This window comes from Nilaparvata lugens, chromosome 14 (assembly GCF_014356525.2).
Source record: "Nilaparvata lugens isolate BPH chromosome 14, ASM1435652v1, whole genome shotgun sequence".
Classification (NCBI taxonomy): domain Eukaryota; kingdom Metazoa; phylum Arthropoda; class Insecta; order Hemiptera; family Delphacidae; genus Nilaparvata; species Nilaparvata lugens.
The window spans coordinates 7,190,420-7,215,533 of NC_052517.1; the positions used below are offsets into that span (position 1 = coordinate 7,190,420).

Here is a 25,114-nt window from a genome sequence, read left to right on the forward strand (position 1 = left end):
ATAGAATATTATATTCTAAATATTGGAGGATCGAGCATCGCTCTGGAGTGTGAAAGCATAGAACATTTCTAACGAAAGATTGAATTGATATTTTATATTTATTATTTATTCATTTTCTCAATCGTACAGTTTTATGAGGAAGCACAACAGACTCATGCCCAAAACTGTACCTTTTCAAATTTATACTACAGTCCAAATCAAAATCTATAGTGAGGTCCATGTATAATGACAGTATTTGATAAACTTTGATGTGGCTATCCTTTTCTATCATTCGACAAAGCAGCTAGTACTATCCTTTTCTAGCTCCACAACGATGCCAAAACTGTTTTTGACAATTTATAAATATAATTAATCAAGGCAGACAAACGGCAACGCTGTTCTCTCATATTTATCCACTGACATTATAACTTGGACCTTACTATAGATTAAGCTCCTATCACTCATCAAAATAGCAATTTATTCACACTTCAAAAAACAAACACTTCATCAATCACAAATAGATATACTACGAATTCGATTAAGTATGATTATATAATTATATACTATGTTTGCTACAATATTTGTTATTACACTATGTACTATTATAAAAACTCCGCCTATTAAAGAATTTTTTCATTTCATTTCATTCCATTTCACTTCATTACTATTCTACACTAACAGCATCTAGTTACTATTTTGGACTTTCTGAAGTAAACATGTTTTCCAAGAGAAATAAACGGTAATGAGTAATGAAATCTTTCTTCTCGTGAGATCAGCTGAATGATCCCACAGATGAACTCGTCTACTCACTTCCATTACTGTATCGACCGACGACAAAATTTCCACCTGTGTTTCCTAGGACGTATTTATCCTTTTAATTTCCTTCAGCGAGTTACCCCAGGTTGGGACCGAGTGCAATCGAATTTTTATATTATAAACCTACTATGTTCTGAATTTCGTCAGAATCGTTAGAGCCGTTTTCGAGATCCGGTGAAATACAAACATGCAAACATATAATATATGTAATATAATATATATCTACATATAATATATATTATATTATCAGAGATCAAACATATATACAGTTAGATGCAAACATCTAAACATCTAAACATCCAAACATCTAAACATATAGATAGGAATTGCTCGTTTAATAGTATAGGATAAATGTTGAGTTATAACAACAAGACTGACAAATTCAAAGTTAAACTGATCATTGATTGAATAAAACTGTTCGATAGAATAATGGAATGTAGTCTGAAACGTTGTTCAGTTTGAATTCTATAAATTAATCGATAACTTCAAAACGATATTCTGAGTTTCCAGTTAGAATGAAATCCCCTGGAATATGCTATTGTTTCCGAATTTGTCAACATCCACAATTCTCTCAAATACAAAATAAATAAAATAATCTCTCAATTGATAAAGTAATGAAATCATCCTGTCATCATACCTGTCATGGGAAGTTTTGAATGAGCCCTAAGCTCTGAAGCTTCCACATGTGACAGACACGGAATTATTAACTCACTTTTAATCTCAATTTGTCTCTGTTGAAATGTCCCATGGAATAAATATTCGATATAGAAACACTCATTCACCGAAATATTACAGGTTCCTACGAAAAAAATCTGGTGTGGCGCACTCACACAACTTTCTTGCTGTTTTGAAAATTGATCACCTGACACTATACTGTTCACGCACATCTCAAGTCTACTATTCAACGATCTCAGCCAGCTTGTGACAGGACAATAACGCTAGATACACACGAGATCTGCTATCTCTTCATAGTGAATGATATCAACAGTTGCCAAACGTTTGCAATTGAATAATCACACTTTTTCAAATTTCAAGCTTATTTTCAATTTTAGGTTAAAATGTTACTGGACATTAATTGTAGAAATTTCCATGCTCAATCTTTTTCACTCAATTTTTTTTTGGTAAATTATATCTGGTACCTGAAAATTGACAATCTAAAATCAAAAATTGCATAGATGGGAAGGAGCTCCTAAAGTTCTTACAGATATTGGACTTGTGGCAGTTGACATAGCTTATCAATGACTATATTAGGTATGAATTTAATCAAAATCGTTGGAGCCATTTTTGAGGAAATTGCGAAAAACCCTTTTTTTGACAACATTTTCGCCATTTTAGCCGCAATCTTGAATTGCATTTGATCGAGATTGTTCGTGACGGATCCTTAAGCATGAGCAATTCACTTTCAATCAGCTGATACCAAGCTTTTTATATCTGTATCTTACAGATCTTAAATGTCTTTTTCTGCTTATCTGTCCTTTTCTGTTGATATACAGATATAGTCAGCTGATTAAAAGTGAATTGCTCATGTTCGCGGCGCGTATATCTGTACGCACCTTTATAGTGTAAGGACCTTGAGTTCCAAATTTCAAGTCATTCCATTAATTGGGAGATGAGATATCGTGTACACAAACGCACATACACACATACACACACACACACACACAACCACACACACACACACACACACCACACCACACACAACACACACACACACCACACCACACACACACCACACCACACACACACACACACACACACAGACACACACACACACACACACCACACCACACACACACACACACACACACACACACACACACACACACACACACACACACACACACACACACACACACACACACACACAGACACACATACATAGAATACCCCTAAACCACTTTTTTGGATTCAGGGGACCTTGAAACGTATAGAAATCAAGATAATTTAAAATCTAATAATTGGGGTACCTTCTTTTTTGGAAAGCAATACTTTCCTTCACCTATGGTAATAGGGCAAGGAGAGTAATAAATGGCAAAAACCGCTCATTGATATCTTAACCACAGCCTACTATAGATAGAGGTAAGTAAGCCATGTCTTAACCAATTTCCGTTTGCTGATATAAAAGTTGTAAATTATGTTGTATATTAACCAGCTGAAATCATGTGTTAGTGCATGAAAGACTGTCCCCCAAATAGCCTCAGTTGATATTATGAATGGAAAAACTTATTGTAATTGCATGGAATGAATTCTTTAGATGACTGTATAACAACATTTTTTTCCTCATGCCCATCCAATCTTATTTTCATATCCTGTAAAAAGACAAAGGAGTGAGTCAAATTTGTTGTCCAACGAACTTAACCTGTAAAAAGACTCGAAGAATACTTTTCCAAAATTTGAAGCTGACTGATCAATTCTTCCTAAAGAATTGTAGGACCTTTTATTTTTGGACATAAAACCAGTCGGACAACGACTTCGTCCTTAAGTAATCAAAAGTGAGAACTCGCTGATGCACGTTCAAACAGGCGACTTGAAAACTCTGACACAATACCTGAGTCAGTCAGGTCACTTGATATTTCCTAACTGATCCATATAACTATTTGGAAATCTATTTTTGAATCTAAAATAGTTTTGAGGAGACTTGTTAAATATGTTGAATTTATCACTCACCCTCAACGAACATCCAGAAGAAATTGGTAAGGTGGAAGTAGTGAAGCATCACAACCAAAATGAAGCAAGCTGTCATATTAGCTGGCATCGACATCTGAAAATGATAGTTTTTTTATCAAATTATTAATTTGAAAATTTATCATATTTGGCTGCTGAAGACGATAATATTCAATAACTGAAAATCAATAGCCTAGTACTTACTTGTTGACTAAAGCCGATGAAACTGACGACTACTGTCTATTATTGACCGAGCGAAGTGAGGATTCAAGTCGACAGTTTGGCATTTCTCTTAATGATTGAAAGTTTAAATGTCTGAATGTTTAAATGTTTATATGTTGCGCATTTACGGCAAAACGCGGTAATAGATATTCATAAAATTTGACAGGTATGTTCCTTTTTTAATATTGCGCGTCGACGTAAGTTATATACAAGGTTTTTGGAAATTTTGCATTTCAAGGATAATATAAAAGGAAATAGAAGCCTCCTCCATACGCCAATATTAGGTAGAGTAAAAATCAGACTATAGAAATATTCATCATGAATCAGCTGACAAGTGATTACACAGATGTGTGGAGAATCCAGTCTATTGCTGTATTTCCATAAGGTCTATAGTTTCAATCAGGTACTTTTGATGAGAATACTGCGTGAGGTCTACTGTTCACAGAACTACTAGTTAGTGTGTTGTTGGGAATGTAAGAAGGGCACAGTATGAGAGACTACCAGCGCCACATAGATTCACCAAAAACAACTACTAGGACTCCATAAAATTTGTAAGGAATACAATTTTGAGTTATCCATTCAGGAAACTAGAATGATTGCTTTTAAATGCAAATATCCTATAAGATCAAAAATTGTGATTGACAATAAAGTGTCTAGAACAAGTGTCTGAATATACATTAAAGTTCCAAATGATTCGTGGAAATGTTAGCAGGACCTTGGGCAAAAAAGCTAGGTGAGACACAATTATGAAATTTTATAGAATGATTGCAGCTCCAATTCTCCTCTATGGCAGTGAATCGTGGGTGACAACAAAACCACTCGAGAGTAGAGTGCAGGCAGCCGAGATGAGATTCCTCCGCAGAACCAAGGGGTGTGATAGATGAGATCATATCAAGAATGAGGACATTAGAAGTGAGTTAAATCTATATTCAGTCCAAATGAGAGAGTGGCGCAGTATTGGCGTAAATGGAAAATGAAGCATGTCAAAAGAATGCCTGCTGAGAGGTTTCCTTAGAAAAATTTCAATTATCAGCCAGTGGGCAAGAGAGAGGTTGGCAGACCACGCAAAGGATGGCAATAATATTAATTTTCATTTGACCCTAGACTAGGATATTTGAATAAAATATAATGAGACATAACAAATCGTCAATAGCAGCTGAATGTGAGTCGGAACAGGCTATAGCCTTATCCTTGATTCTAAAGGTGCGTACAGATTTACGCGCCGCGAACATGAGCAATTCACTTTTAATCAGCTGATGCAAGGCCTTCTTATATCAGTATCATACCGTTTCTGTAAAAATACAGTTATAATTCAGCGGATTAAAGGGAATTGCCCATTTTCGCGGCGCGTTTATCTGTACGCACCTTGGAAGAACAGACTATCAGCTGGAGTTCACATTGAAAATTTTAACATAGACGCTATATACCATGAGATATTCTCTTATGCTATCTTTTCCCTCTGCTATAACGGATACCATTGTATAACGGGGTGGATTATATCATCGCGAAAAGATGGCATAAGAAGATATCCCATGATTTAGGTCGTTTATGTTCCAAATTTCAAGCCGATTTTCTGTTAACTCCAACCGATAACTGTTGATGTCTCTTATTACGGTTTTAGCTAGGTGAGATAAAACTAGTAGTTCTGTTAACAGTAGACCTCGCGCAGTTATATATCACAGTCTCCTCTAATACTGTCCATCAGAGTAAATGATGTCCTGTCCTGTCGTGTCGGCGAGATAGGTATCGGTGTATAAACCACTAATGGCTGTTTGGGTTGTTGATTCGACAATGCTAATAATTTGATGTGAACAGCTATGCTAATAAAACAAAATAAATCTTATTTTGTTCTTTATTCTTTAAAAAACATTGAAATAGTTGAACAACTAGTTTCGGTTTACCCAATCTTCAGGTTCTAACATAAAATAAAATTCAATAACTGTTTAAAAATTGATATAAAACGAACATAAGTTTAAATTCATATGACTAATTATTTTTGGTAAAAGTTATCAAATTTAAATTTATATAGCTTATATAGCTTATTAAAGTTTTTTTAAATTTTCAAAATTTTAAATATTATTTATTCACTTTTAATTTTATCAAAAATAGGATTATTAAAGTCAAATTGGATTATATTTATCAAATTATTCCTATTCAATTTTGCAGTTTTGTAGTTTTATTTACAGCTATGTTACTATCATCAAAAGCTTACCGAGTTGAAGGCAGAGAAAAGTCGGGATAAAATACTATGCTACTTCAAGTTATCAATTGCATGCCTCACTGCATGCCCACAACAATAACAACTGCAATAGTCCACACAACAGCTGTGTTTTCAATAAGTTACATTGAGATATTGAATTGCTTACGTCATGGCATGCAATTTATAATCCACTCGACAGCAGATTTATGATGAATAATTCTATAGTCTGATTTTTACTCTAATACTGGCGTATGAAGGAGGCTCCTTTTTCCTTTTATATTACCCTTGAAATGCAAAATTTCCAAAAACCTTGTATATACGTCGACGCGAAATTAAAAAAGGGACATACCTGTCAAATTTCATGGAAATCTATTGCTGCGTTTCGTCGTAAATGCGGAACATAAATATAAACATGAAAACATTAAAATATAAAAACCTATAAACCTAAAGAGAAATTCAAAACCGTCGACTTGAATCTTAGGTCCCACTTCGCTCGGTCAATTAGGTAAATAGATATTAGTGCAATGTCTGAAATAATTTCTCATTTGTTGGTAAAAAACAATCAAAACCTCTTCAAACCCTAGATTAAATGTAGGCTACCGATCATTATAATGCAAAACTATTAGTGCAATGTCTGCAATAATTTCTCATTTGTTGGGAAAGAACAATCAGATCTTCTTCAAAGCCTAATGAACCAATCATCATCATGCGAAACTATTAAGTTAAGTGCTGAGTTTGCGATTATTTTCCATCAGTTAGTCACTAGAGAACGCTTCGAAATAGATCGACCTATTTTTTCTAATCACTGAACTGAGAACTGATTCGAGACTTAGCATAGTCGTGTTTGTTTATCATGGTGCCAGCCTTCTCTCTGTAAACTCTCTCATGCGAAATGATCGTCAACTGAACCATATAATGTCTCCTATGTCCACAGCACTGCAGGATATAGACCATGCTCACTATGGTCACAAAGAGGTCTTCCCTCTCTCTCTCTATCTTCTTTCTTGCACACACTCAATCACTCTCTTTCTCTCTCATTCTCTCTTTGAGAGATTGAACTCTTAAACTAAGAACTTTATTTTTGGTTTATATTATGTAAATTAATCTAAAACTTTGCTGTATTGTGAGCTTATTGTAGTCTTTATAAGTGTAGCCTATAAGCCAGTATATATTGTAATCAACATAAAGTACTCAATCAATCACTCTCTTTCACCACCACTCACTCCCTCACACACACACTCTCTCTCTCTTCCTCTTCCTCACTCTCTCTCTCAATATCTCTCTTTTTACTATTACTCTTCCCGGTCTTGTTGATGGGGAGGCTATATATTAAGCCTATATCTCTATTATTTCATATCTTTTTCAGAAAATCGACAATTATTTGTTGAAACACCGCCGATTTATGAAGTCACATCACAATATCGTTATTCTCATAATTGCATTCAATCTTTATTCTCATTGAAACATTTTTTGATACTTTGTAAAATTCGTTGAATGATTATCAATACCGTCATTTAATGTAAATTAGTGTATCAGCTAGTAATTATTGTAACATAATTATATAAATAAAGAACTCTTATATAATCTAATCTTATCTCCTTCTCTCCCTCTTACTTTGTCTCTCTAGCTTTCTCTCTCTCTTTCTCTCTTTCTCTCTCTCTCACTCCCTCCCTTTCTCATTCCCTTTAGGTAGAGAGTTAGTGGGGAGGATATTTTTTAATATTCTTTCCGAAGAATGGACATTGATATGTCCAAAGCTCCACCAATTAATGTAGATGCATAACAATATAATTATCCATAGTTATTATATTACAAATTACTTTTTCATATCATATACAGTTCAATAATTATTTTCTTAGTCTATATTATGTATTCATTTATAATTTTGCTGTATTGTAAGCTATTGTATATAAGTGTATAAGCCAGTATATATTGTAATCTACATAAATAAAGTACTCAATCAATCAATCAATCAATCTCTCTCTCCCTCTCACTCTCTCTTACTATCTGATTTTATGTTCTCCAGTATTGTATATTGTAAATATTACCCAATCAATTTCTGAAATTTTAATCAAATCCCACCCTATAACATTTGTTTCATTTATCTAATTTTAATTATTAATGCAATATTGTATTCATTATCATCCTATATTTCATTCATTCATTCATCCCATAATTCTAAGATTCAAATCAACTAGTATTTTACTTATTAAGTAGAGTTTCTTATTTGAACATTACTTCGAGTTATAATATTCTCAACAGCTCTAATTCATCACAACCTGGTCGTGTGTTAATGGGAAGAATATTTTATATCCTTCTAAGAAAATCGACAATTATTTCTTGAAACACCGCCGATTTATGAAGTTACATCACATTATTATATTATCGTTATTCTTATTGCATTCCACATTTATTCTCATTGATTAATTATTCAAACTTTGTGAAATTCGTTGAATAACTAGCATTATCGACACTTAATGTAAATTTGTTTATAAGCCAGTAAATATTGTAACATACATTAATAAAGAAATCCAATCTAATCTCTCACTAACTCTCTCGAGGGTTGAGCGTAAGAGAGGGCCGGCTGCGCCCTAACTCCGCCCTCCTAGGTAAAAATAAAGGCAGCTATTCTATTCTATTCTCTCACTTTCTAACACATATCCTACTCCCTTTCATACGCAGACTCTCTCTCACTCTCAATCCAATCTGATATAATGTCCTACTCTTTCTCGCCGATTTCTGGAGATAAAGAAATGTGGATAAGTCAGAAATTGGTAGGAAAAGATAGGGAGGAAAATAAGGCAGTAGTTGGAGAACCATAGGATCCTCAGTCTTTTCAATGCCTTCTATAGACGGTAACAGACTGATACAGGTTTATTGATGTAATATAAGCTGTTCATTCTCGTTTAAGATGATGAATTATATTTTAATATCGGGACACAGAACTTTGCTCACTATTTATCTATTTATTTACTGATAAACAGAACTCAATTCTTTAAAGTGATTGGGGAAGGACTAACAGGCTCAGCCCAAAATAGATTCTTCCCCGAATTTTGATTTATACACTACAAGTATTCCAAAAAGTAGGTTATGTTCCATACACTTGAATTCAGGTAAAATTTTCAGTCCAAACATTTTTGAAAACAGAAAAGTTATAATATATATTGTTTGCAAACCAAATTAAATAACACTTAAAACTGTAAAATAGTGATTAACTTTGAAAATTATGATAAAATACTCTAATTTAGAATGATTTACCATGTCATGTCAACAAATCAGATTATTTTGATCAAGTCTATTAGAATTTCTAGATCATATTTCTCGTGAGATACGGTAAGCTGATTGATTATGCAGCTGATCTCCCACACAGGCGTACGCATCTTCTGTTATCGACTGACGAGGAAATTATCATCTTTTTTTTCCAAGGATGAATTATCCTTTTCATGTCCTTCAGCGAGTTTTCCCAGGGATGAGACCTAGTGCAATCAGATTTTTATATCATAAGCCTACTACATTCCAAATTTCGTGAAAATCGTTAGAGCCTTTTTCGATATCCATTGAACATAAATAACCATATAACAGATAACCAGATATAAATATAACCAGATATGAAAATACTTACATATTGCTCGCTTAATATGTAATATGATTAAGCAAAAAATTATATTTTTTAATAATTTCAAATTGAATAAAGTTTAAATATCTTGTAAATAAATCATATTTCGACATTGTTGGAGAACGATCTGGCAACAGAGCAAAGCGAGAAAGAGCTATCCGCTTTGTTGAATGATAGACAAGGATAGCAATACCATTGCTAATCAAACACTGGCATTATAACGTGGATCTCACTATAGGAAAGACTTGATGAGGAGGAGGAGGAGAGATAGATGAGAAGGAGGATGAAAGGGGTAGAGGAGGAGATAGAGGAAGATAAAAAGCTAGTGGTGGTGGTTGAGGAGCAAGGGGTGTTGGTAAACGATGAGGAGAGAGAAAGGAAAGTTTGTGAGAGAGAAAGGAAATGTTATGGAGTATTGAAACATGATAAAGAAGAAGAATGCGGAGTGAGAGTAGAAGAGGATGAGAGGTGGTAGAGAGGAGGAGGAGTGGTGAAGGGGAAGGATGATAAGGAAAAAGTATGAGGTTATAGTGGATGAGAAGGAGCGAATGATGGTTGATTAGAAGGAGAAACAGATGGAAAAGGAAGAGAAGGTTGGAGATGGAGGAGGGTGAAGAACAGGATGAGAAGTAGGAGGAGGAGGATGAGGTCAAGAAACAAACGAAAAGGGAAGTAGGAGGGGGAAAATAATGAGATCACTCAGACCTATTGTTGGAATATTATTCAAAGATGATAGAGATTACAGCTGTTGTTTTAGGAGTAGGTTTGAGTTTCTTTTCAAGTTTTAAAATAGTTAATCATTAATACAGTATCCTATTATATTAAGCGAGCAATTCCCGTATATTTATCTGGTTATTTATGTTCAACGGATCTCGAAAACGGCTCTAACGATTCTCACGAAATTTGGTACATTGTAGGTTTATGATAAAAAAATTCGATTGTATAGGTCTCTTCCCTGAGAAAACTCGCTGAACGACATTAAAAGGATAATTCATCCTTGGCTGAGACAGCTGTGGATAGTAAAAAAGTGAGTGAGCGAGCGGCTCTAACGATTTTCACGAAATTTGGTACATTGTAGGTTTATGATATAAAAATACGATTGCACTAGGTCTATTCCTTGAGAAAACTCGCTGAATGACATTAAAAGGATAATTCATCCTTCGCTGAGACAAATGTGGATAGTAAAAAAGTGAGTGAGCGAGTGAGTATGTGAAAAATCAAAATATCGCATCCCGGAAATTCATAAAATGACATATAGCCAGCTGTGAAATATAAACACGATCATTTCAGAGGATTGTGTTCTGTTTATCTATAAAAGCGAAATGGCACTCACTCACTGACTGACTGACTGACTCACTCAGTCACTCACTCACTCACTCACTCACTCACTCACTCACTCGCATAACTAAAAATCTACCGGACCAAAAACGTTCAAATTTGGTAGGTATGTTCAGTTGACCCTTTAGAGGCGCACTAAGAAATCTTTTGGCAATATTTCAACTCTAAGGGTTGTTTTTGAGGGTTTAAAGTTCGTCTTTTAGCATGTATATTCTTCTTCTCCCAATCTCTTAATTATAATTGGAATTTCCATATCATATGTTACTATAGAACTATAATCTAGATAGAGTACCTCTTCGAAACAGTTGTTAACTGGCAACTAAATTAATAATTTTGTCAGGTTGGCATTAAGTTGAGTTGACTTTGTTAGGTTGGCACCAAGTTGAAGATTTAAATGCATTTATCGAGGGAAAATTGATTGGGCACTGCTACTTCAATCCTGGGAATTTTATATTACTAGCCGTCAGGCTCGCTTCGCTCGCCATATCCGTTTAGCCAGACGTTTAGTCTGGACCCCCGACTGGATTGTCCTAACATGATAAAAATGCAGGCTCGCTTCGCTCGCCTGCTAATCTCATTCTTGGACAATCCAGTCGGGGTCCAGGGGGCGGAGCCCCCTGGCTAGACGGATATGGCGAGCGCAGCGAGCCTGACGGCTAGTCAATAGATAAAAATAACGAGTGAAGCTCGGTGCCCCGATATTTTCTCAGTTATCAGTGATGATTAAGTGAATTCTTAATCCGTGTCAAATGTTCGGCAAACATGTTTGTTGAGGAGCTCAGGGACAAACATTATAAAAAGTTTAGACAATCATTGTTTGTCGAAACAAAAATTACTGTTTTCCAAACATTTTCAGTTTCGACTGCTGTAAAACATGAAACCTGTTCTCCATACTTACAAATACTTTGTTTGGTGACGCGTCCACACTGGCCAAGGGCAAAAATTGTTTGTCAAACAAATAAGAATTTGCCCAAACTGTTTCAACAAACATTTGTTCAGTGTGAACACGGGATTATTCTATTTGGTTTTCAACTTCTCTAAATCCTAAATTCCTAGTTTATAAATTGATATTTTGGACTCAAAATTGGACAAAAATCATGAAGTGTAAACATAACCTATTCTTGGACAATTCTATCTAAAGTTGGGAAAGGAACAGTTTTTGGCTGTTGTTTCATAGTTGAGAATGATATTGCATGTATCAATGTATAAATAAATAAATAGATAAATTAATTAGTGGGGGCGGTGATAATTCTATTATTCGGTTTTATTTTTTAGTGTTTATATTTGTTTTAAGAATGTTTTTTTTTAATAATTATACCTGATACTATTTGTTTGATAATTGATTGATTAACTAATAATGCCACTTACCTGTAACGTAATGTTTAGTATCCACATGAAGTCAGCTAATATATAGGTGCACATCAGATTCGTATGGATCGTATTCCTCAAGCATCTCAGGTCTCTGAAAAATAAATATCAGTTATTATTTCTATTAATTGTTACTAACCATGTAGTTTAGAGGGGGAAAACATTGATGAAGGGGGAACTGAAAAAAAATGGAATGAAGAAAATACAGAGTTGATGAACAAGTACTATAGTGAGGTCCACGTTATAATGGCAGTGTTTGATTAGCAATGGTATTGCTATCCTTGTCTATCATTCAACAAAGAAGATAGCGCTATCTCTTTCTCGCTTAGCGCCATCCACTATAGTGAGGTCCACGTTATAATGGCAGTGTTCGATTAGCAATGGTATTGCTATCCTTGTCTATCATTCAACAAAGAAGATAGCGCTATCTCTTTCTCGCTTAGCGCCGTCCACTGTAGTGAGGTCCACGTTATAATGGCAGTATTCGATTAGCAATGGTATTGCTATCCTTGTCTATCATTCAACAAAGAAGATAGCGCTATCTCTTTCTCGCTTAGCGCCGTCCACTGTAGTGAGGTCCACGTTATAATGGCAGTGTTCGATTAGCAATGGTATTGCTATCCTTGTCTATCATTCAACAAAGAAGATAGCGCTATCTCTTTCTCGCTTAGCGCCGTCCACTGTAGTGAGGTCCACGTTATAATGGCAGTGTTCGATTAGCAATGGTATTGCTATCCTTGTCTATCATTCAACAAAGAAGATAGCGCTATCTCTTTCTCGCTTAGCGCCGTCCACTGTAGTGAGGTCCACGTTATAATGGCAGTGTTCGATTAGCAATGGTATTGCTATCCTTGTCTATCATTCAACAAAGCAGATAGCGCTATCTCTTTCTCGCTTAGCGCCATCCACTATAGTGAGTTCCACGTTATAATGGCAGTATTCGATTGGCAATGGTATTGCTATCCTTGTCTATCATTCAACAAAGCAGATAGCGCTATCTCTTTCTCGCTTAGCGCCATCCACTATAGTGAGGTCCACGTTATAATGGCAGTGTTCGATTGGCAATGGTATTGCTATCCTTGTCTATCATTCAACAAAGAAGATAGCGCTATCTCTTTCTCGCTTAGCGCCATCCACTATAGTGAGGTCCACGTTATAATGGCAGTATTCGATTGGCAATGGTATTGCTATCCTTGTCTATCATTCAACAAAGAAGATAGCGCTATCTCTTTCTCGCTTAGCGCCATCCACTATAGTGAGGTCCACGTTATAATGGCAGTATTCGATTAGCAATGGTATTGCTATCCTTGTCTATCATTCAACAAAGAAGATAGCGCTATCTCTTTCTCGCTTAGCGCCATCCACTATAGTGAGGTCCACGTTATAATGGCAGTGTTTGATTAGCAATGGTATTGCTATCCTTGTCTATCATTCAACAAAGAAGATAGCGCTATCTCTTTCTCGCTTAGCGCCATCCACTATAGTGAGTTCAACGTTATAATGGCAGTGTTCGATTGGCAATGGTATTGCTATCCTTGTCTATCATTCAACAAAGAAGATAGCGCTATCTCTTTCTCGCTTAGCGCCATCCACTATAGTGAGTTCAACGTTATAATGGCAGTGTTCGATTGGCAATGGTATTGCTATCCTTGTCTATCATTCAACAAAGAAGATAGCGCTATCTCTTTCTCGCTTAGCGCCATCCACTATAGTGAGTTCAACGTTATAATGGCAGTGTTCGATTGGCAATGGTATTGCTATCCTGTCTATCATTCAACAAAGAAGATAGCGCTATCTCTTTCTCGCTTAGCGCCATCCACTATAGTGAGTTCAACGTTATAATGGCAGTGTTCGATTGGCAATGGTATTGCTATCCTGTCTATCATTCAACAAAGAAGATAGCGCTATCTCTTTCTCGCTTAGCGCCATCACTATAGTGAGTTCCACGTTATAATGGCAGTGTTCGATTGCAATGGTATTGCTATCCTTGTCTATCATTCAACAAGAAGATAGCGCTATCTCTTTCTCGCTTAGCGCCATCCACTATAGTGAGTTCAACGTTATAATGGCAGTGTTCGATTGGCAATGGTATTGCTATCCTTGTCTATCATTCAACAAAGAAGATAGCGCTATCTCTTTCTCGCTTAGCGCCATCCACTATAGTGAGTTCAACGTTATAATGGCAGTGTTCGATTGGCAATGGTATTGCTATCCTGTCTATCATTCAACAAGAAGATAGCGCTATCTCTTTCTCGCTTAGCGCCATCCACTATAGTGAGTTCAACGTTATAATGGCAGTGTTCGATGGCAATGGTATTGCTATCCTTGTCTATCATTCAACAAAGAAGATAGCGCTATCTCTTTCTCGCTTAGCGCCATCCACTATAGTGAGTTCAACGTTATAATGGCAGTGTTCGATTGGCAATGGTATTGCTATCCTTGTCTATCATTCAACAAAGAAGATAGCGCTATCTCTTTCTCGCTTAGCGCCATCCACTATAGTGAGGTCCACGTTATAATGGCAGTGTTTGATTAGCAATGGTATTGCTATCCTTGTCTATCATTCAACAAAGAAGATAGCGCTATCTCTTTCTCGCTTAGCGCCATCCACTATAGTGAGGTCCACGTTATAATGGCAGTGTTTGATTAGCAATGGTATTGCTATCCTTGTCTATCATTCAACAAAGAAGATAGCGCTATCTCTTTCTCGCTTAGCGCCATCACTATAGTGAGTTCAACGTTATAATGGCAGTGTTCGATTGGCAATGGTATTGCTATCCTTGTCTATCATTCAACAAGAAGATAGCGCTATCTCTTTCTCGCTTAGCGCCATCCACTATAGTGAGTTCAACGTTATAATGGCAGTGTTCGATTGGCAATGGTATTGCTATCCTTGTCTATCATTCAACAAAGAAGATAGCGCTATCTCTTTCTCGCTTAGCGCCATCCACTATAGTGAGTTCAACGTTATAATGGCAGTGTTCGATTGGCAATGGTATTGCTATCCTGTCTATCATTCAACAAAGAAGATAGCGCTATCTCTTTCTCGCTTAGCGCCATCCACTATAGTGAGGTCCACGTTATAATGGCAGTGTTTGATTAGCAATGGTATTGCTATCCTTGTCTATCATTCAACAAAGAAGATAGCGCTATCTCTTTCTCGCTTAGCGCCATCCACTATAGTGAGTTCAACGTTATAATGGCAGTGTTCGATTGGCAATGGTATTGCTATCCTTGTCTATCATTCAACAAAGAAGATAGCGCTATCTCTTTCTCGCTTAGCGCCATCCACTATAGTGAGTTCAACGTTATAATGGCAGTGTTCGATTGGCAATGGTATTGCTATCCTTGTCTATCATTCAACAAAGAAGATAGCGCTATCTCTTTCTCGCTTAGCGCCATCCACTATAGTGAGTTCAACGTTATAATGGCAGTGTTCGATTGGCAATGGTATTGCTATCCTTGTCTATCATTCAACAAAGAAGATAGCGCTATCTCTTTCTCGCTTAGCGCCATCCACTATAGTGAGTTCAACGTTATAATGGCAGTGTTCGATTGGCAATGGTATTGCTATCCTTGTCTATCATTCAACAAAGAAGATAGCGCTATCTCTTTCTCGCTTAGCGCCATCCACTATAGTGAGGTCCACGTTATAATGGCAGTGTTTGATTAGCAATGGTATTGCTATCCTTGTCTATCATTCAACAAAGAAGATAGCGCTATCTCTTTCTCGCTTAGCGCCATCCACTATAGTGAGTTCAACGTTATAATGGCAGTGTTCGATTGGCAATGGTATTGCTATCCTTGTCTATCATTCAACAAAGAAGATAGCGCTATCTCTTTCTCGCTTAGCGCCATCCACTATAGTGAGTTCAACGTTATAATGGCAGTGTTCGATTGGCAATGGTATTGCTATCCTTGTCTATCATTCAACAAAGAAGATAGCAGTATCTCTTTCTCGCTTAGCGACATCCACTATAGTGAGGTCCACGTTATAATGGCAGTGTTCGATTAGCAATGGTATTGCTATCCTTGTCTATCATTCAACAAAGAAGATAGCGCTATCTCTTTCTCGCTTAGCGCCATCCACTATAGTGAGTTCAACGTTATAATGGCAGTGTTCGATTGGCAATGGTATTGCTATCCTTGTCTATCATTCAACAAAGAAGATAGCGCTATCTCTTTCTCGCTTAGCGCCATCCACTATAGTGAGTTCAACGTTATAATGGCAGTGTTCGATTGGCAATGGTATTGCTATCCTTGTCTATCATTCAACAAAGAAGATAGCAGTATCTCTTTCTCGCTTAGCGACATCCACTATAGTGAGGTCCACGTTATAATGGCAGTGTTCGATTAGCAATGGTATTGCTATCCTTGTCTATCATTCAACAAAGAAGATAGCGCTATCTCTTTCTCGCTTAGCGCCATCCACTATAGTGAGTTCAACGTTATAATGGCAGTGTTCGATTGGCAATGGTATTGCTATCCTTGTCTATCATTCAACAAAGAAGATAGCAGTATCTCTTTCTCGCTTAGCGACATCCACTATAGTGAGGTCCACGTTATAATGGCAGTGTTCGATTAGCAATGGTATTGCTATCCTTGTCTATCATTCAACAAAGAAGATAGCGCTATCTCTTTCTCGCTTAGCGCCATCCACTATAGTGAGGTCCACGTTATAATGGCAGTGTTCAATTAGCAATGGTATTGCTATCCTTGTCTATCATTCAACAAAGCAGATAGCGCTATCTATTTCTTGCTTAGCGCCATCCACTTTGTTGAATGATAGACAAGGATAGCAATACAATTGCTAATCAAACACTGCCATTATAACGTGGACCTCACTAAAGAGCAAATGATTAACTGGAGGCAAGTGATCTATTAAAATGTAATAGTATATTTAATTGTCCGAGCGAAGTGCGGTCTAAAATTCAAGAAGACAGTTTTGCATTTCTCTTTAAGCTTATATGTTTATATGTTGCGCATTTACGGCGAAACGCGGTAATATATTTTCATGAAATTTGACAGGTATGTTCCTTTTTAAATTGCGCGTCGACGTATATACAAGGTTTTTTAAATGTTGCATTTCAAGGATAATATGAAAGGAGAAGGAGCCTCCTTCATATTCCAATATTAGAGTAAAAATTAGACATTAGAATTATTCATCATAAATCAGCTGTCGAGTGAATTATAAATTGCATGCAACGACGTATGATATTCAATTAATTAAGTAATATTGATTACTTGATTAGAAACCAGCTGTTTTGTGTACTATTCATTGTATGCAGTGAGGCATTCAATTGATAACTTGAAGTATGCAAAATAGTATTTTATCCCGACTTTTCTCTGCTTTCATCTCGGTAAGCTTTTGATGATAGTAGCATAGCTGTTTAAATCAAATAATTAGCATTGTCGATACAACAACCCAAACAGCCATTAGTCGTTTTCACACCGATATATCGCCAACACGACAAGACAGGACAGAATTTACTCTGATGGACAGTATTAGAGGAGACTGTGGTTTATAAATGCGTGAGGTCTACTGTTCACATAACTACTAGTATCTCTACTCTATGGATCTACTCACTTGAAATAAAGGAATATCCAAACAGCTATGAGAAGTGCCACTAGACTGAGTGCATATCCACCGGAGTAGATCATAGTTGCCACTTCTATGCCAGGCTCTATCTCAGGCATTTGGTTGAGATCTTTGCAGGTCGTGTAGTCGGTGTAGTTGTCCCACGAACCATTCAAGTGGCAGAACCTTGTTGCGTTTACTGAAACATACGAAGAAAATAAAATCAGTTGGATTAATGAAACCTATTATCAATGATCAATCCAAATCCATTGATATTAATTAAATTTTCAAATTACACTGTGCAAATGAATAATATTGTAGTCACACATGGAAATTGTTGAATAATCACATTTATTCAATAGATAATTTGGTAATAAATAATAAATCGCTTATTGATAAATAGAAATAATTGTTGATTTAATGTTTCAGGGAGGCTTGCAGGTCTATCCGAGTTGGCTTTGGACTTCCTTAACCTTCCGGCAGTCGCGCTGTTTTAAAAAGTACAACAATGTCAGTTTTTTTGCTAGTAAAAAATAGTAAATTATGAAAAATAGTAAAACTATTGAATGGGGTGGTGTCATTGAATTAGTCACCTATGCATTCCAAAACTTCCCCCCATCACACCACTGAGTTTCAACCGAACTCAGCCATATGAATAAAGTTGAGCATTTGCTCATACTCCTGAAATATTGAGCATTTGCTTCATTTTCTATGAATAAACGTGAGCGAAACCTTTCGCTCATGCTCATCGAAAAAATAGTTTGAGCATTTTCTATCTTTTGTTTGATCATTTTCTATTGTGATTATATATACGAAGAAGGGCCCCACACAGGATTACCTCTGGGGCTTCATTTAGACTATGATGATAAACATGTATTGTGCATGCGTGGGTGTCTGCTACACCAGTTATGCTATTTTATTTCAATTTGTTTGTACAATATTTGTTTTTGGTCGAATAAATGATTATTATTATTATTATTATTATTATTATTATTATTTTTATTATTATTATTATTATTATTATTATTATTATTATTATTATTATTATTATTATTATTATTATTATTATTTTTATTATTATTATTATTATTATTATTATTTTTATTATTATTTGCTCAAAAGTAGAAGCTTATGCTCAAAATTGTATGAATAAACTAGAGTATTTGCCCAACTATTGAAGCAAATGCTCCAAAAAAGGTGAGTCTAGTCTGGAGCAGCTTATCACCTTTTGCTCATAGTAAAAATGCTTATATAGTTTGTGTGAGTAATAGGAAACAATACTAATACAATCACAACCAATAGTTGAGAACTATAAAACTCTTTTTCGATTCAACCATGTATATATCACCATTATTCCTACAAAAGAATAAATACAAAAGATAGCTACCTGATATAAAGATAGCCATCACAAAATAGGAAATAGGCATTTAAGGAAATAATCACCATTATTCCTACAAAAGAATAAAAACAAAAGATAGCTACCTGATATAAAGATAGCCATCACAAAATAGGAAATAGGCATTTAAGAAGATGAGAGTGTAGACGATTATAAGAAGGCTATTGATATCATAAGAATATGCTGAAGATTATTATAGAGATGAAATTTTTTACGCTATTATTTCAAAATTATAAGCTTAACTAACCTTAAACTCTATTCATAAATAAAAAACAAAGCAGACGACGCAAACACAAGCGGTGCCCCCTACCAGCATATTTAGCGCTTCCGTGAGCTATAAAAACAAAGTAAGGCTACAAAAGCGAATCAGCTGATTAAAAATCTTTAAAATACGTGAGCATTTGCTCCAGAGTTCAGGAGCATGAGGTAAGAGTATAAGGTAAAGCTTATTCATATAAACATGAGCAAATGCTTTTGCTTCTACCTTTTGCTCATGAGCAAAACCTTATGCTCCATGCTCTTGCTCATGAGTTTTGCTCTTGTTTTATTCATATCGGCCAATAGTTCAGTTTTTAGGTGCCATTTAGTCGCGACAGTACATGAGTCCCACTTTGCATAAGATAGGGAAAGACTGTATACTGGGACTGTAAACACAGGATTGATGGCTTTGCTTGGTGTACCTTATTGGGTTATAAATGGTAATCATCCAAATGTTCATAGGCATAAATTAATCCAAGAAGATGGAAAAAGTAATTATACAATTAATTAATGTGTTTTGACAGTAAACAGAGTACATAACACTTGGAAAATTTGATGTTGTACAAAATACAACACGCGACTGCTCGTGTGATTAGGGAGGGCGCGACTATCGGGATGTTAATAATAGCTAGTGATCCCCTGGGTTGGAGAATTGGCTGGAGACCTATTTTATTTTTATTTTGAAACTTGCGACTCAATTATACAGAGATGGCGAAATTATGGAAACAGCTAAGTATTTATGTTACAAGAATTTCGACAGTCGGTTTCATTGGGGATCCTATCTGAGATGAAAAATTACTCTTCAAAAACTACTTTCTCGCTTTAACATCTCTGTCCTTCATATTAATCCAAATCCATTTTTTTTTAAATGAAAAGTTAGTTATGTGATAAGAAACGATTCCGATACAGAGTTTCTAGAGAAAATGAATGACGAGAACCACTACCTCCGTAAACAAAGCCATAGCGCATTCATGTGACGTCAGCACAGGTAGGGCTCCTAGACCAATAAAAATTCGTTGATTTCAGCTGATCTATATCAGCGAGTGTTTTATTGGTGTAGGAGCCCTACCTGTGCTGACGTCGTACGAATGCACTATGGCTTTGTTCACGGAGGTAGTGCGAGAACCGCTCATTGATATCTCAACCCGTATCAGTTCGTTGATGAAAAAGTGTAAAATAATTATGTTGTATATCAACCGGCTGATATCATAATGTCAGCGCATGAAGGTATGTCTGTGTGATAGATTCCAAACAGCCACAGCTGATGTTATAAATTAATTAATGAAAAAACTCTAGTAATTGCATGCAATAAATTTTTAGATGACTAAATCGCAAAAAAATGTCAATGTCCAATGTTATTCATATCCTGAAAAAGGACGAAGGAGTGAACCAATTTTCTGTATAACGGACTTGACCTGTGAAATGGTTTGAAGAATGTGTGTTCAAAATGTGAAGCTGATTGATCAATTCTAAAGTTATTATAGAACATACAAACAGAAGGACAACGACTTTGGCCTTCAGTAAGTCAAGAGTGAGAACTTCCTTCGCTTCGATCAGTAAACAGTCTAAAGGTTATGTTACTTACGTAACTTGAATTATAACTTAATTCGCACACAATTTTGAGTGCACTTATGCACATCCAATGTTATTTATATCCTGAAAAAGGACGAGGGGTGAATAAATTTTGTTGTATAACGAAATTGACCTAAAAAATGGTTTGAAGAATTCGTGTTCAAAATTTGAAGCTGATTGATAAATTCTTTCTAAAGCTATTGTAGAATATACAAACAGACGGACAACAACTTTGGCCTTCAGTAAGTCAAAAGTGAGAACTTCCTACGCTCGTTTAATGATCAGTAGCCTATACGATGATTTACTTGAGAAGAATTAACTGAAATTTTCGACCGAACATAGTGTGGTCTATCAATGTTTCAAACTCGATTTGCTTTTGTCTGTGTGTATGTAACGCGATTACGGCCAAACGCGTTGATAGAATTCGATGAGATTTGGCAGGAATATTCCTTTTTCAACTACTCGTCACTGTATATACACAAGGGTTATTAACATTTTGCATATCAAGGATAATAATGAAAAGAAAATGAACTATTCCATGCTCTGATATCACTACGGTATTATATCATCTACTTTGAAGGTGGGATCAATCAGACTATAGAATTATTCATAATCAATCAGCTGACAAGTGGATCATTCATTGCATGCATTACACAGATGTCTGGCCGTGTCTATTTCTATAAGGTAGGGTTTCAATATTTTTTATGATATTTCTTAGTGTTGACCGAGTGAAGTGAGGTCTAAGATTCAAGTCGACGGTTTGGCATTTCTCTTAATGTTTTAATGTTTGAATGTTTAAATGTTTCTATGTTTATGTTGCGCATTTACGGCGAAACGCGGTAATAGATTTTCATGAAATTTGACAGGTATGTTCCTTTCTTAATTGCGCGTCGACGTATATACAAGGTTTTTGGAAATTTTGCATTTCAAGCATAATATAAAAGGGAAAAAGAGCCTCCTTCATACGCCAATATCAGAGTAAAAATCAGACTATAGAATCATTCATCATAAATCAGCTGACAAGTGATTACACAGATTTGTGGAGAAGCCAGTCTATTGCTGTATTTCCATAATGTCTATAGTTTCAATCAAGTACTTTGGGATGAGAATATACTGTAGTGAGGTCTACTGTTCACAGAACTACTAGTAATAACTGATGCGTGCTCATCAGTATCAATATTCTCACAATTGAAAAACAAATTTAATAGTTGATTGAAAATAAAAGAAAAATGATTAAATTAACTGAATAATGCCGAAGAAATTATGATATTCTTAATTGAAAGGAATTAATTTTAAAATAGTTGGGAAATATTTCTATCAGATGGAAAGATTATCACGAAAATGGATAAATCATTCTATGGGATACAAATTCAAACGTGAACTGAGTTTATTAACATAAGTGAGTTTTTGATCTTGGAGAAAGCAGATAACATTTTAAGAGTGAAGCTGCGTTTACACCAAAGTTACTAACGAAAAAAATTAATCCTATAGATTTTATTAGATTGAACGGAACTTATCATACACATGATGAACATATGTGTTTGTCAAGTTCCGTTCAATCTGATAGAATCTACAAGGATTATGTTATTAACATTTTGTTAATAACTTTGATCCAATTGTGAATTGTGATACAACTGAATCAACTAGAACAGGTGACATCAGATACTTGTGGATGAGAAAACTGCGTGAGGTCTACTGTTTACAGAACTACCAGTTATAAATCTATCACTCTCGTTACCGTCATGGAGATCGTGATGGTGAGTCACTTATGAACCAGCATAGAGAGTTCTCACTATTAGCTTGAGGCTTGAGTCGTTGCCTGCTACAAAGTTGGAAGGGCGAGATGTTATCCCGAAGTTTGAGAATATCTCTGAAGCAAATTTGATGAATCTTGTTGAGAGTTTAATGATAGATACATGGCTCAAGTGACTCCTACTTCTTCTTCTTCATCATCTTCTTCTTCTTCTACTCCATCATCTTCTTTTTCTTCTTCTACCCTTATCCCATGTATCACTGCAACTTGATATGTACTATTCTACTTTTTGATGAAGTATAGCTGGAAGACCCAGTTAAAACTTTCCAACCAATGCATTAATGAGTAATGACTGTTCATAAGTTCCGGTCTAATGGATTCAAGTTTGTTGAGTATGTTCCTAGTTCTACTTCCCAACAATAAACACACTTCTTACAAATTGGGTTTTCTCCCACTTCTAGAGTTTCATAATATTATAGGAGTAAAATGTTATAATAAATAATAATAATAATAATAATAAATTTGTTTTATTGACCAATAAATACATTTGTACAGTACATTTCAGGCCTCGTCAAAAGTTCAAGATTACATGATGTAAGTCACTAGCATAAATACATTTTTCGTCAACATCTTATTCTTAATAAAACTTGAATGAACATTTTCAATAACATCAGTAGGTATAGCAAAATATTTCGAAACATTACATTTACACAGCATATAGATAAATAGCAATTCGTAATATATTAAAAGAGAAACACAAAGACTAACACTACAACTAGTACTACTATATAAAGTCATAACATAGTAATCACAATACTATTCTTACAATGTAAGTTACATTTTTATTCTAAGTAGAAAACGTTATATGCTATCAATTAAAAACTCTTCAGTAGAGTAGTAAGCCTTTTCTTTTAGCATTTGTGAAATGGCAACTTTAAATTCTCCTTGAGGCAGGTTCTTAACTTCAATTGGTTAACTTTTATTGTAAAATAACAACTGTAAATAGGGGTAGCTTTTCATGCTCTTACTCAATCTGAGATTTGGTTTCATAATTTTTTCCCTATTCCTAGTATTGTAAGCATGATATTCATTATGTTTGTGAAAGTTGTTGGAATTCTTCTTTACACTTATCAAATTGGAATATATATATATAGAGATGGCAGAGTCAGTATACCCAGTTTGATGAAGTGAGGCTTGCAAGTTTCTCTTGGGGAAAGGTTCAAAATAGCTCTAACTGCCCTTTTCTGCCATATGAAAACTTTTTTATGTGTTGGGCAATTGCCCCACATTCTTATCCCATAACTAAGATGAGAATGGAAAAGTCCGTGATAGGTCATCAACAATACTTGCAGATTAACAGAACTATTTATCTCTTGAGGAGGTATGTTACCCTTGAACGTTTTTTACAGAGACTATTCACATGTTCCTCCCAACAGAGTTTACCATCCAATATTACACCTAGTAATTTGACAGGCTTAAGATTATTGTGGTTCAGAGTATGCCCTAATGTAAATCTTATTTTCTCTGTTTTCTGCTCATTTAATTCTAGGTCATTAGATAAATACCATGATTTTGCCTGATTCAAGGAAATGTCAAGTTTATCCTGAAGTTTTTCGATTTCAGCATCTGATTGGATTATTGAGGTGTCATCAGCATACAATACAGAAAGACCTGGTATATTGAAACTGAATCATTCACGAAAACCAGAAAAAGGAAGGCCCAAGGACCGATCCTTGAGGTACACCTGTATTTATGTTCAATACATCAGAGCATTTACCTGCACACTTTACCATTATTTGTTTTCTGCCAACCAAATAACCTTTCAATAGATTCAACTCTCTATCTACTATACCATAATGTTCCAGTTTTTTGAAGAGAATCACATGTGAAACTCTCTCAAATGCTCTATGGCTTTGTTCACGGAGGTAGTGCGAGAACCGCTCATTGATATCTCAACCCGTATCAGTTCGTTGATGAAAAAGTTGTAAAATAATTATGTTGTATATCAACCGGCTGATATCATAATGTCAGCGCATGAAGGTATGTCTGTGTGATAGATTCCAAACAGCCACAGCTGATGTTATAAATTAATTAATGAAAAAACTCTAGTAATTGCATGCAATAAATTTTTTAGATGACTAAATCGCAAAAAAAATGTCAATGTCCAATGTTATTCATATCCTGAAAAAGGACGAAGGAGTGAACCAATTTTCTGTATAACGGACTTGACCTGTGAAATGGTTTGAAGAATGTGTGTTCAAAATGTGAAGCTGATTGATCAATTCTAAAGTTATTATAGAACATACAAACAGAAGGACAACGACTTTGGCCTTCAGTAAGTCAAGAGTGAGAAC

General features: G+C 35.4%; 1 protein-coding gene across 1 annotated transcript; it reads right to left on the reverse strand.

Annotated features, from left to right (window-relative positions):
* Positions 1-460: 460 nt before the first annotated feature.
* LOC120354263 (diuretic hormone receptor-like) lies at positions 461-24,553 on the reverse strand. The gene is made up of 5 exons (XM_039441156.1): positions 24,538-24,553; positions 17,791-17,980; positions 12,204-12,297; positions 3,463-3,556; positions 461-465 (listed from the first exon to the last, which is right to left on the reverse strand). The coding sequence occupies exons 1-5, from the start codon at positions 24,551-24,553 to the stop codon at positions 461-463; spliced, it is 399 nt and encodes a 132-aa protein (XP_039297090.1).
* Positions 24,554-25,114: the final 561 nt, after the last annotated feature.

Coding starts and splice junctions, on each gene's coding strand:
- LOC120354263 (XM_039441156.1), bottom strand. Junction 12,298..17,790: donor TGGATATTCCTTTATTTCAA/GTGAGTAGATCC, acceptor TTTATTTTTCAG/AGACCTGAGATGCTTGAGGA. Junction 3,557..12,203: donor TACTAAACATTACGTTACAG/GTAAGTGGCATT, acceptor TATCATTTTCAG/ATGTCGATGCCAGCTAATAT.